The sequence below is a fragment of the Haliotis asinina genome, chromosome 4 (genome assembly GCF_037392515.1).
Source record: "Haliotis asinina isolate JCU_RB_2024 chromosome 4, JCU_Hal_asi_v2, whole genome shotgun sequence".
NCBI lineage: Eukaryota > Metazoa > Mollusca > Gastropoda > Lepetellida > Haliotidae > Haliotis > Haliotis asinina.
The window spans coordinates 76,684,617-76,697,804 of NC_090283.1; the positions used below are offsets into that span (position 1 = coordinate 76,684,617).

The following is a 13,188-nucleotide window of genomic DNA, read 5'->3' on the forward strand; positions in this document are numbered from 1 at the left end:
GAGGGAGGGACACATTTTTTTTTTCTCTCAGAAATACAGCTTGGAAGCTCAGTACTTGTTAATGTACGTGTCAGTCATACTTACACTCATTCTTACAATGGACAAATGGATGATTGGGATGCGGCAAAGTCAAAATTTCTTTTTTCAAATGGCAACAAAAAAATTGTTGCACGCATAAATAAAAGTGATGAGCCGATGCCCGAGAAACATTTCACTTTTTTATTTAGCCTTATAGAAGGCGGCATTCACTGGCCAGATGATGTTTAGTGTGGGACTGCCATCACTAATATGATTGTGGTGCAGAAAATGTAATGTCACACGTAGCTACAGAAATGGGACAAATCTGAAACACTCTGCTGTTCCTAAAACTTGAAATACACTTTCTCTCTTGAGTATAAGACATTTTCTACCCAAAATTATTTTCACTTTAAATTTTGTATTTACAGCATTACTGCACTTTGTATTTCACAATTATTTATATTATATCCTGATTTCAGTATGTTACCAATCATTTAAAACAACTATCAGTCAAATATGGTGAGTTAACCTAATTGTAATTTGAAACAATTTTTTCAGTTCCTGACAGAATGAGGCTTAACTCCATGTTGAAGAAACTATACATACATTATGCTATGCCCGATCCATTTAGGATTAAAGAGGAAGTATCGTAGATAATAATCACTTTAATGAAACTCATGAGTGGGTATATAATGCTGCAAATCAAACAACATAATCAGAGTGAATATGTGATTGAAACCCATGATCACAGCATCCTGGATGACTAAGGGACACAACTTTGTAAACTATGGTGCCTGAAATGCCAGGGTACTCAAGTGCCACTACATTCATTGTTTGATACCAGTAAACATCTCTTGTTGAAGAAATTGAATCTCTTTATCACCTTTCAGTTCAACACAGAAACTAACACAGAAAAGTATGAAAGATCATCTCTTGCAGTAGTAGAACTTGCTAATATATTTTCAATGTCTATCTGTGTAGATAATTTGAGGAATGGGTTGAGAGTCATATCTTATAAAGATGACATTTTGTTTGACATATTAGTGTTGAAATTACCGAACCTCCAGATAGAACTTGGTTTTTAATGTGGAAAATGAATGTTGTCATGACAACAAACTGGCTTGTTGATATTTGGGGATTATTTGGCATCCTACAACTTGTCAATCAAAAAGCCATATTTTATCAAGTATTGATATTTATGGTTGTGGGGTTACATATCAGTCTAGTGTTTCAAAAGGCTCAAAAGAAATAACAGCTAAATTTACACATTGAAGAAATAAAGCTAAGACTGTTGTATATGGCCACTACAACTACTTTCACACAAAGCTGTAGTTGTCAATGAAGACACCAGACTGATCCCTCCCTGGGCTGGTGTCACGCTTGTTGCCAGACTTGATTAGTCGTTTATTGTACATGCTTCCCCCAGGGTAGAGTCGAGGGCCCCTGGCGCTGTGACTCTGGCCGTGAACAGGCACCTGGAAACAACACCAAGAATGCAGATACATGAGTTTTTCATTTTGAAATAGGACAAGGGACACTTGCAAGCAAACAGAAACAGTTTCATGGAAAATCTGGACATGCACAAGTTTCCATGGTGACAATGAATAGTTTAATGATAACTTCACAAAAAATATAATATGCTAGACCAGCATCTGTACTTTCTACTTGTTTAGACTTGCCTCTTTAGGGAGAGATTTACTAAACACCCATGGGCTCAGCATTCAGAACAGCCTTTGAGCAAGGCTTGGGAAAATACGGCTGTAGTTACAATATTAAAAAACATTTTGAGTAAGTCTACAGGGTACGTTAGTCACTGTCAGTAGTTATGTGTGTGTTTTGTTGTTTATCAACACACTCAGTAACATTCCAGTTAGATGATGGCACCCTTAAATAATCAAGTTTGGACAAGACAGTCCCAGGACGGATATTGTGGGCATCGATTCACACTGCTGGGTAATGACACTATAAATACACTATCAACTAAGTAACTGGACCAGACAACCCAGTCCCGTTGGTGTCTCTTGTATATTGGCAATTGGGGCAGATTCAAACTCAGACCCCACTAAGGGCAATGATGGTGGTGCTTATAATCAACCCCAACCAGATCCTAGTAATTGTAATGGCTTTGTTTCATGTATATTGGGTTACATTGATACCCAGATATACCTATGCACTGAAATATTGTGTGTCAGAGTTACAGTCCTGTTTTGTGACAGCTGTTTTTTTTATACTGAAATTGGTTTTTGCTTATGGTTAATTTAACCATTTAATCTGAAAAGCAGAATATACAAACTGATAATGCCTGGAAGATTGTTTCTCGACATAAATGACTGAAGTTGTCTGTCTGCAGTGAAGTTCATCAGTTATTTAAATAATTGGCAGTTATAATCCGCTGTATTCTTGTTAATGCTTTGTTTTTGTTTATTAATATGAAATGTCCTTGTGTGTCTGCATGTGTCTGTTTGAGTGTGTCTGTCTGTGTGTGTCTATTGCCATGTGTCTGTGTCTGACTGTGTTTGTGTCTGTTGCTTGCCTCTTTGTTTTGTGTGTCTGTCTTGTGTGTCTGCTAGTGTTAATGTCTCTTCACCACCAGTCATTGTCGTACATTAGACTAACATTCATACAATTAAAAAAAAAGATAAAACATGGATGACTTGATTTGAAAACCAAAATCGGTTTTATTTTAGTTTCTTGTTCCCCATCAAACTGTGTGCTGTATATTGAACCCTACATTTGTGTTGTGTGAAACATGAACAGTCCCAGCCACTGTGAGAGACAGCATGTCAGGATGGCACAGTGCCCACACGTTCTCACTCTATCACAGGCATGTTTTTGATGAAGATTACAAGGTCACCACAACATCCTGTTGTTGATCTGACATATGTCATGGTGCAGCCAGGGCCACTCAGGGAAATGTTATATGCTAATGACAACTGAATTAGGTAGGAAATTTCCCTCACCCACATTGTGTGATTGACTTTTTTACAAGTTAAAGAGGAAAAGCAGCCAATTTAAAGGTGAACTGTTCAATGACAAATGTTCAACAAGCAGGGTAAGGGTTCAGTTATACCACAGCTTGTTATGTCATGTCATGATGTACTACAGCATGTTATGTCATGGCATGTCATGTCATACCCCACCATGTTATGCCATGGCTTGTCATGTAATACCAAAGCATGTCATGTCATGTCATGTCATGTTATGCCACAGCATGGTATGTCGTGGCATGTCATGTCATCTTATTCCACAGCATGTTATGTCATGGCATGTCATGTTATACCCCAGCATGTTATGTCATGACATGTCATGTCATCTTATTCCACAGCATGTTATGTCATGGCAAGTCATGTTGTACTACAACATGCCATGTTAAGAAATGTTATATCTACAGCATGTTATGTCATGGCATGTCATCTTATTCCACAGCATCCTATGGCATGGCATGGCATGGCATACATGGCTGTACAACAGCATGGCATGCATGGCTGTACAACAGCATGCCATGTTATGTCATGGCATGGCATAGCATGGCATGTTATATTAAAGCATGTTATGTCATGTCAGGTCATACTACAGCATGTCATTTCAGAAATGGCATGTCACGTTACACCATAGCATGTTATGTTATGTTATGGCATGTCATGTTATGGCACAGCATATTATGTCATGACATGTCATGTTGTACTACAGCATGCCATGTTAAAAAATGGCATGTCATGTTATATCCACATCATGTCATGTCACGGCATGGCATGTTATACCTCAGCATGTCATTTTATGTCATGTCAGCTTAATGAGGGAGAAAAGAGGAAGAAGAGGATGTACTTGACTACCAGGGACTACGTTTCTGATGCTCTCTTAGCACTAAGATCGTCATAAGTTAATGTTAATGTATGGGACTTACAACTAACTTAGCGCTACGAGAGCTTCGAAAATCTAGGCACAGAATGACAAAACCTGACCATGCACCGTTCCAAAGCTATCACAGCAATACATCTGTTGTCAAAGTAAGGGAGTTACGCTAAGTCCTTGAATCATGAAACAGGAACTTGACTACAGTCCACAAAGTCAACAGATGCCACACAGTCTCATTCTTGAATGATATCACATATTATTATCTTTGCAACAACACTCAGGGGAATACAGAAACGTTGATATTTGTGCATTAGGTTCACAATTCAAGAAATGGGAATTTGAATGAAATAGAAGGGAAGGAAATATATTTAGAGAAACAAATAAAGATAACACATGACAGTACAAGTGTTTATGTATTCATTTCCTAGGTTTCTTCACACACACTGCGATACAAAGCTTACGAAGAAACCTGGAAATAAATAAGGAACTCTTTTCCTGTCATGTGTCCCCTTGTTTATTTCTCTAAGTATATATTGGCAAAATTTTGTGAAAAGCAAACTCAAGAACTGAAAATCTGTGCTTGATTAACAGTATATTTTTGATATTTTACTTTGCGGAAACAAGGTGCTTCATAATCGGTATGTTTATATCCACTGAATAAGACATTCAAATTGAGAATATTGGTCAACATTGCTAGGCAAAGAACATAGTGGTTTTGTATTTTAACAGAAACAATGTTGTGATCAGTCTTGTGACCTATATATTACAATAAGTACATAAGAAAATACCTTTTCTGAGAAACATGTAATTTACACATTAGCCTGTTATTAGTGCTTATGTTATGAATGACCTCAGTTTGGTTGCATATGGACAGTGACATCAACTGTCTGGTCCAGACTCGATTATTTACAGACTGCTGCCATCTATCTGGAATATTGCTGAGTGTGGTGAAAAACTAAACTCACTCACTCACTCACTAATGTGACATGACATGCAAATAAACACTATGTCACAGTCATTCCACACAGAGATATGTTTCATTTGAAGAGAAGAGATATTCACCAAACGGCAACTGTGTGACCCAGGGCAACCTGACATATCCTCTGTCCCATTCCAACGCTTAATAATGTCTCTGGTTTCACATAATTCTCTATGGCTTTCTGTATACATGATGAAGAAAGCAGGCTGTGTAGTTATAGATGCTGCTTGATTGCAGTGGTTTCAATATTTTATGATCTTGGTATAAATGGCAAAATATAATTGTACACCATTATTATAACAACATACTGATGTGTGTTGTGGACTAACACTGACAAAAGTCAGAGGAAAGATAGGACCATCATGAAAAGATGACACACTCTGTGCTCAATGGTGTACATTGGTGGTCATTTCATTTGTGAGCACAGGGTTACCATTTTGTCATGGTGGCTATAGAGTCAGCTTGTTATTGTGTCTGTAGGGTTATCAGTTTGCTATTGTGTCTGTAGGGTCATCATTTTGTTATTGTGACTGGGTTATCATTTTGTGACTGGGTTATCATCAGCTTGTTGTTGTGTCTGTTTGGTTATCATTTTGTTACTGTGTCTGTAGGGTCATCAGTTTGTTATTGTGTGTGTAGGGTCATCAGTATCTGTAGTGTCATCATTTTGAGAATGTACCACTTTATTCCAAGTTCAGTGTACAGTGGCTTTTGTCATCAGGTGTAGGCAGGAATATGTCATAAAATGATGTTTATATGGTAAAATTGATGCTTAAGTGTTCAATTTATTTAGAAATATAACATGAAACTGATACAGTATTTTATGAACCTGTTACCACTGAGGCAATACCAAAATAATTACACTTTGGAATTACTTACAAAAACTGAGTTGGCGTTATGTTATTATCAAAACATTGATGGTACTCTCTACCGCACTTTGTGTAGGATTAAAACAGTGTAAAGTGACTTGAACACCTCTATAAAACAGTCATCACGTCTAGTCACTGTCTATACACACACTAAAGAGCTGAGGAGAAGGTTATATCTGAGCATGACATCTAACTGTACAGTGAAAGGTCATATTGATATCTCTGTGGAAACAGAACACAAGGGTACAAGGCCCAGGTTGTCCCCTGAGTTCTCTGAAGACCCTACACTGAAGGACCCTAGTACTTCATGTTTCTTTGCTTTGGGGAATTCTCAGACAGAATTAGTATAGAGTTAATTAAACTCTGCAGATTCTAGGGTTGATGGGTTCCATGTGCCCCACTTTGTCTATGGAATTCCTGGAAGCACAGGGAGCTGCTAGTCACAACAATAAGATGCAGCTTGCTGCTTGGTGTGTTAGTGTTAGTTAGAGTACAGCACACACAGGGTTATATAGGAGTTGTGAGAGTTACCCTACCAGAGACACACCGGTATTATTGGTCTGGTTATACAATAGCCTGAAATACAAATGTCAGGGTCAATGACATCAAGCTAGGGTAGGTGGAACTGATAAAAGTACAATCCAAAGTCAATGCTTTTAACATACATATCATTTAACATTAAATTCAAGAATTTTATAAAGGAACCATAATGCATTTCCGGATACCCAGTATGAGCAAGGTATAATAATCTCTTGGTTCTGTTGAAACTTGACACCATATTCTTTTATTCCATTAATTTCAGACACAAACTGAAATACCACCCACAAAACTATTAAGTAGCCAGTTCCTATGTGTATGTATGATATCATGATTTATCACAATAACTTTGTTTTAAAAACCAAATCATAATACCAATACATATTTAAACTAGTATCAAAATTTGATAAAACGCTCCCTAGATGTGACTATCATGAGAGATAAATGCTGTAAATTGAACTGGTTGCCAAGAGCAACTGACAATGTATGTTATGATATGAGACACAACCACACAGAAAGTGTTACTTTAGACTGAGATGTTAAACTAGGACCAGGATATCCAACTAGCTTCTAGTTTCAACAGATAACCCTCGTCTTCCAGCTGTTGATTACACTACTCTGTTTAGCTGGCATACTTACAACACTGACTCTGTCCGCATCTTGCTACACCGATGCCAAGTTCAGGATAAAAAGTTAGACTTTATTGCAAAGTTTATGACACTGAATTGAATAAACCTGTCTCATTATGTTCATGCTTAATCTGGCATGCAAGCACACTTAATTCTCCCGTCTCCTGACAAATGGAACATTCTTGATAGCCCTGCATCATTCCCTGTAGAAAATTTCCAGTCCTTAAGTAATGTTTACATTAATATTGTATGTTTAAAAGGTAGAACATCTTCCTCCTACCTCCTCTAAATGATAACACAAAGATCAGCCCCAGTGCAGTATGTCACAGCAACCCGGCTTGAAGGTCTGTGTTAGGTTCAAGCCAAAGAAAATATCAATTTTCATGATTTACACCACCTACTTAAATGAAATAGGAAACTTGAACTTGTTATGAAATAAATTTCGAAATTAAATTTATTTTTCAATGGCTATTCCAAACAGGAAATAGAAGACTTAAAAATAAGCACATTTTCAAATATTAAATTATCTGGAATTAATTCAGTGATGAAGAGAAATTCCAATTTGAAAACATTTTTCAAAGCTATCCAGACAGGAAATAGCAAACTAAAAAATAAGCATCCTTTCAAATATTGAATCATCTGCAATATGCTGATTAAGAGAAACCTAAGAGCTCCATTTTCTATGGATGCTGCTGAGAGCTGACTGCCTCAGGAAATCACGAACCAACAAAAACCAAACCAGTCACAACACAAGCATCTTATCAAGCACAAACATGACCTCATAGACCTCTTTTTCAGTTGTGATAATTTCTATTTCCCAAATATTAAATTGAAGACCTCACCAAAATAACAGACATCCCAAGGTCAGATCCAGCTTTTTGAGAAAAAGGCACTCACACCACTGAGAAAAGCAGGGCTGGTAGGGGTGCACACTTCATTTCCACTCAAGTTTCAGTGGTCATTTAAGAAACTTACAAGGCAAAACAGGGGGCACACACGCATGCACACATCCCCCATCCCCCAAATTGCCTATACATCTAAATATGTCAGTGTTATTCACATTAACACTCTTTTTTTTAGAAAAATGGATATGACGTAAGTTATCACACAAACAGACAATATACTGATATACTACAGGTATAAAATTAGCCAATCACAGAGAAAACATTCATCAGAAGATATATTGGTTATCACACAAACAATCAATATAGCTGATATATTACGGGTATAGAAGTAGCCAATCACAGAGAAAACATTCACCAGAAGATATATTGGAAATCTCTGAAATTGACAGAAGAACATAGAAAATACAATATATAGAAAGAGATCATATATGCTACTCATCAGTTGATGGGGATACTGGGATGTTTCCCAAAGTCCGACAGCAGACTTCAAAATGGAAATTAAACCTTTTCAATTCAAAAACAATATTTTGTTGTTTTCTTGCAGCACAACATTTCATGGAAGAAAGTGTTCCTCTATCAAGTGTATTACTTGTACCACCAAAAGAACAGAATGAAAGACCTTAATCCATAAGCCAGTACAGATCATGTTACGACCCTTTTAATGATGAATAGCACATATGGCAGAATATATATGTATATATATATACATATTTGAGCACATTAAGCACATCAGCTTTTCATTTATTTGAAATGATTTTCTTGACAATTTCCTTTCCAGATAGAAAATATTACATCCATATACTGTACATCACCATCTATAGAACACCCCTGCATATATTGTGTCACCCCTGTAGAAACCTTCAAAGTCAATGCTTATTTATCTAGTCTGTTCTACCCTTGAACATAATAATAGGAAGATGAAACAGTGATATTTGTGTTCCATTGTCTTGTTCTGTTATGCTTTATCACATAAATAATTCCGACACATGACACAATATTATTTTGACAAGGTGCAACACCAGATTTTGATCTTGAATTAAACTATGTTTGTAAAGTAATATAACCATCTTAATTTCTACATTATACATACTGTTACAACTCCCTCCTTCTTGGTACATGAGCTGTATTATAGATGTGTATAGCACAATATATTGATTATCTAATCCTAAGATTATCATCATGCAAGTTGCTCAAGGTGTTTCATGCTTGAAGTGAAAGACATGAAGAAAATTGGTCAAACGATGTGTTGGAGTATTACTGTTACTGCAACTTGTGAAAAGTGGATCTTCACTCCATGTTGAGACAAACTTCCTGTTACAGGTGTAACACAAAATGTAACAGAAGACTCGACCGATTGAGTTAAGTCACTCACCACCACTTTCTGGGAATGCTTGTCTTTGGTCAACTCGTTGACCGTTGTCTTGCGTCCACGGTCTGCTGTGGTGGTTGGGGTTGGACTGTCGATTCGGTTCTTCTTCTGTGAGGGGCTTGGACTGCGGGAACGCCCTTAACAAAGTACAACTTCCTTTAGTACCATGAAAGATACAAACTAGTGATAGTATTGTCCTAAAGAACAAGGAGATAACAATTTCTTGAATACCAGACTTCATATAACAAAATTATGAAGGTAGTGTTACCAGCTCTGTACAACATGTAATTCTGTAATGAACTGCCTCATCAAATTTCATTTCCCAAACAGTCCCACTCTAATACACCTGGTACAGGTACACTCTCACCTGTCACTCTAATACACCTGGTACAGGTAGACACTCACCTGTCACTCTAATACACCTGGTACAGGTAGATACTCACCTGTCACTCTAATACACCTGGTACAGGTAGACTCTTACCTGTCACTCTAATACACCTGGTACAGGTAGACACTCACCTGTCACTCTAATACACCTGGTACAGGTAGACACTCACCTGTCACTCTAATACACCTGGTACAGGTAGACACTCACCTGTCACTCTAATACACCTGGTACAGGTAGACACTCACCTGTCACTCTAATACACCTGGTACAGGTAGACACCTCCCACTCTAATACACCTGGTACAGGTAGACACTCACCTGTCACTCTAATACACCTGGTACAGGTAGACACCTCCCGCTCTAATACACCTGGTACAGGTAGACTCTTACCTGTCACTCTAATACACCTGGTACAGGTAGACACTCACCTGTCACTCTAATACACCTAGTACAGGTAGACACTCACCTCCTGCTCTAATACGCTTGTCCTTACACCTGGTATATTTAGACACTCACCTCCCGCTCTAATATACTCCTCCTTACACCTGGTACAGGTAGACTCTCACCTCCCACTCTAATACACTTGTTCTTACACCTGGTACAGGTAGACTCTCACCTCCCACTCTAATGTGCTTGTCCTTACACCTGGTATAGGTAGACTCTCACCTCCCGCTCTAATATGCTTGTCCTTACACCTGGTACAGGTAGACTCTCACCTCCCACTCTAATATACTCCTCCTTACACCTGGTACAGGTAGACTCTCACCTCCCACTCTAATGTGCTTGTCCTTACACCTGGTACAGGTAGACTCTCACCTCCCGCTCTAATGTGCTTGTCCTTACACCTGGTACAGGTAGACTCTCACCTCCCGCTCTAATATGCTTGTCCTTACACCTGGTACAGGTAGACTCTCACCTCCCACTCTAATATACTCCTCCTTAAACCTGGTACAGGTAGACTCTCACCTCCCACTCTAATATGCTTGTCCTTACACCTGGTACAGGTAGACTCTCACCTCCCACTCTAATGTGCTTGTCCTTACACCTGGTACAGGTAGACTCTCACCTCCCGCTCTAATGTGCTTGTCCTTACACCTGGTACAGGTAGACTCTCACCTCCCACTCTAATACACTTGTTCTTACACCTGGTACAGGTAGACTCTCACCTCCCACTCTAATGTGCTTGTCCTTACACCTGGTACAGGTAGACTCTCACCTCCCACTCTAATATGCTTGTCCTTACACCTGGTACAGGTAGACACTCACCTCCAACCCTAATACACTCCTCCTTATGACGCGCATTCCAGGCCTTGAGTTTGCAAGCCTTGCTACAGTAGTAAACCTCCTTGCATCTTGTACAGGCCGAGAGACGGACACCAACTGAACGACCACACTCATAGCAATATTTCAGCAAAGGTTTTCTGTAAATCAAATCATCAACTAGAGATTAATATCATTATGCTTAGTAAAGCCATGTCGAGATAGTAATTTAAATAGTAGTATCTTTAATACAAATATCTAGTTTTGAAAAGGTTTAAAGCCTGCAATAAAATACAAAATTTTGTATCATTACAAAAAAGTAAAATGAAAATGTGTAAATCATATATTTAACTTTTGATTTGCTACCTTTAACTGATTTACAGGTTTAATCTTATTGATTTAATTTTAGTCATCGTATTTGTGAGAATGTTAAAAATACGATAAATATTGAGTTTCTGAGGGGGAAGACACCTGAGATGGATTGGTCAGTGTTCTGGACTGACCTTAGGCCATTTCTAGAATGCACATAGGAATCCATTTTCGGACCAAATCAGTTCCCCACTTCAGACAAAAACATACATATTTGCGTGACGATGTACTGAAAACATTATATACTGTAAACAAACACATTGTCTTGCCAGTCATAAATAACTCTTACCCCAAATGTTTTTGTTTTTTGATATATGTCCCAGATTTAAACGACCACTACCATTGTTTCGCTAGAACTTTTTAAAGTGGCCAGGATAAAATGTTGTGCCAGACTGACTAAAGTTAGAAGGGGCAGAAATTGAGACATTAACACAACTGTCGGCCTGGGCATTTCTCCCTCTAATCAGCTGCTAGTAACCATCCAAACACAGCTGCTAGTAACCATCCAAACACAGCTGCTAGTAACCATCCAAACACAGCTGCTAGTCACCATCCAAACACACCTGCTAGTAACCATTCCAAACACAGCTGCTAGTAACCATCCAAACACAGCTGCTAGTAACCATCCAAACACAGCTGCTAGTCACCATCCAAACACAGCTGCTAGTAACCATCCAAACACAGCTGCTAGTAACCATCCAAACACAGCTGCTAGTAACCATCCAAACACAGCTGCCTTCAGATGCACTGACAAGCTCATCAATTTTAGGAGGCATTTCCAAATTTTTAAAGAACTGGAGAATGATGACCAGGCAATGATATTCCTGGGTGGGGCATGCACAGGTGTCGAAATGATCGTGTAATGACTTGGCGTGGAAAAGGTCTGGTGAGGAATTGCCCTCCATGCATCTAGGCTCTTAACTATATCTCTGTAGTTACATATGCTGTTTGTTTCTAAGTGCCATGGTGTGTTCTGTCATGAGTTAATGCTTACTGTGATTGTGTACTCTAGGAAGGTATGCCATTCCCACTTAAAGCAGGAAACAATGAAACTGAATCATTTTTGAAAACCAGTGTCTGATTTGTCCAAGAACCCATGCATAAATTATTTACACGAAAGGCCAAACTTTTCTCAAGCTTAAGACTTTTATTGATAAAAGTGATCATGAAAATAAGACAGAAGCCTATAATGAGACTTTGTGTGATGAAAGTGCACATTCTCTCAATGACACCTGAAAGGGGAACATGAATTATCTCCCTTGAAATTACCAAGTGTTTTAAATCTTCAGATGTGATAACATGTCATTCACATGCACCAGAAACAATATTAACTGCTTTCTAAAATAATAGTTATAATTGATGATTTCAAAGAAAGACACATTTACCTTAAATATAAAGCACATGAACATTTATCAATGGTATGATTTATGAATATTCTAAACTAGTGCCATTATATGACCAAAAACACAATATGAAAAGCTGTATTTTTCCAGGCATTAGATAGTGTAATACGACTCAACTATTTTCTATGGCTTGCTCAATACACCAAGCAAGCATATACTATAAATGACAAACTACCTGCTTTGACAAAAAAATCACAACCAACCCAGAACCATATACTTACGCATAGGTCAATGTTAATAAAATGATTATAATATAAGAGAGCATTATCAGTATTAACCTGTTTAAAATATATTTTATTCTGAAAAGAAATTGTTAAAATCTAATGATTATTAATCAGTTAATGATTAGCCTTTTGTATAAGTTGTTAAGAATATATTAGAAGTGATATCTGTGACTGGATGATATCACCCTCAGTATTGTATAACCAAGGTTTACAACCAATATATAACTAATAGTAAAGCAGACTAATATACCCTCAACCTCCTCAAAGTAAAACCTACTGGGACACAATCTCAACACAATAGTATTTCCTGTATTAGGAGTAGGGAATATACACCTGCCCTAAAATAATGCCTAGGATGAATATACTCAGGCCAATAAACTAGAA

At 37.9% G+C, this 13,188-nt stretch overlaps 1 protein-coding gene across 1 annotated transcript in view; it reads right to left on the minus strand.

Annotated features, from left to right (window-relative positions):
• Positions 1 to 998: 998 nt before the first annotated feature.
• LOC137281903 (ankyrin repeat and MYND domain-containing protein 1-like) overlaps positions 999 to 13,188 on the minus strand; it is a 40,085-nt gene continuing 27,895 nt past the window's right edge. Inside the window, exons 16-18 of the mRNA XM_067813615.1 lie at positions 10,815 to 10,969; positions 9,165 to 9,298; positions 999 to 1,493 (exon numbers count right to left, since the gene is read on the minus strand). Coding sequence (XP_067669716.1) covers positions 1,335 to 1,493; positions 9,165 to 9,298; positions 10,815 to 10,969 — 448 coding nt within the window. The 3' untranslated portion in view covers positions 999 to 1,334. The remainder of the gene's footprint in view (positions 1,494 to 9,164; positions 9,299 to 10,814; positions 10,970 to 13,188) is intronic.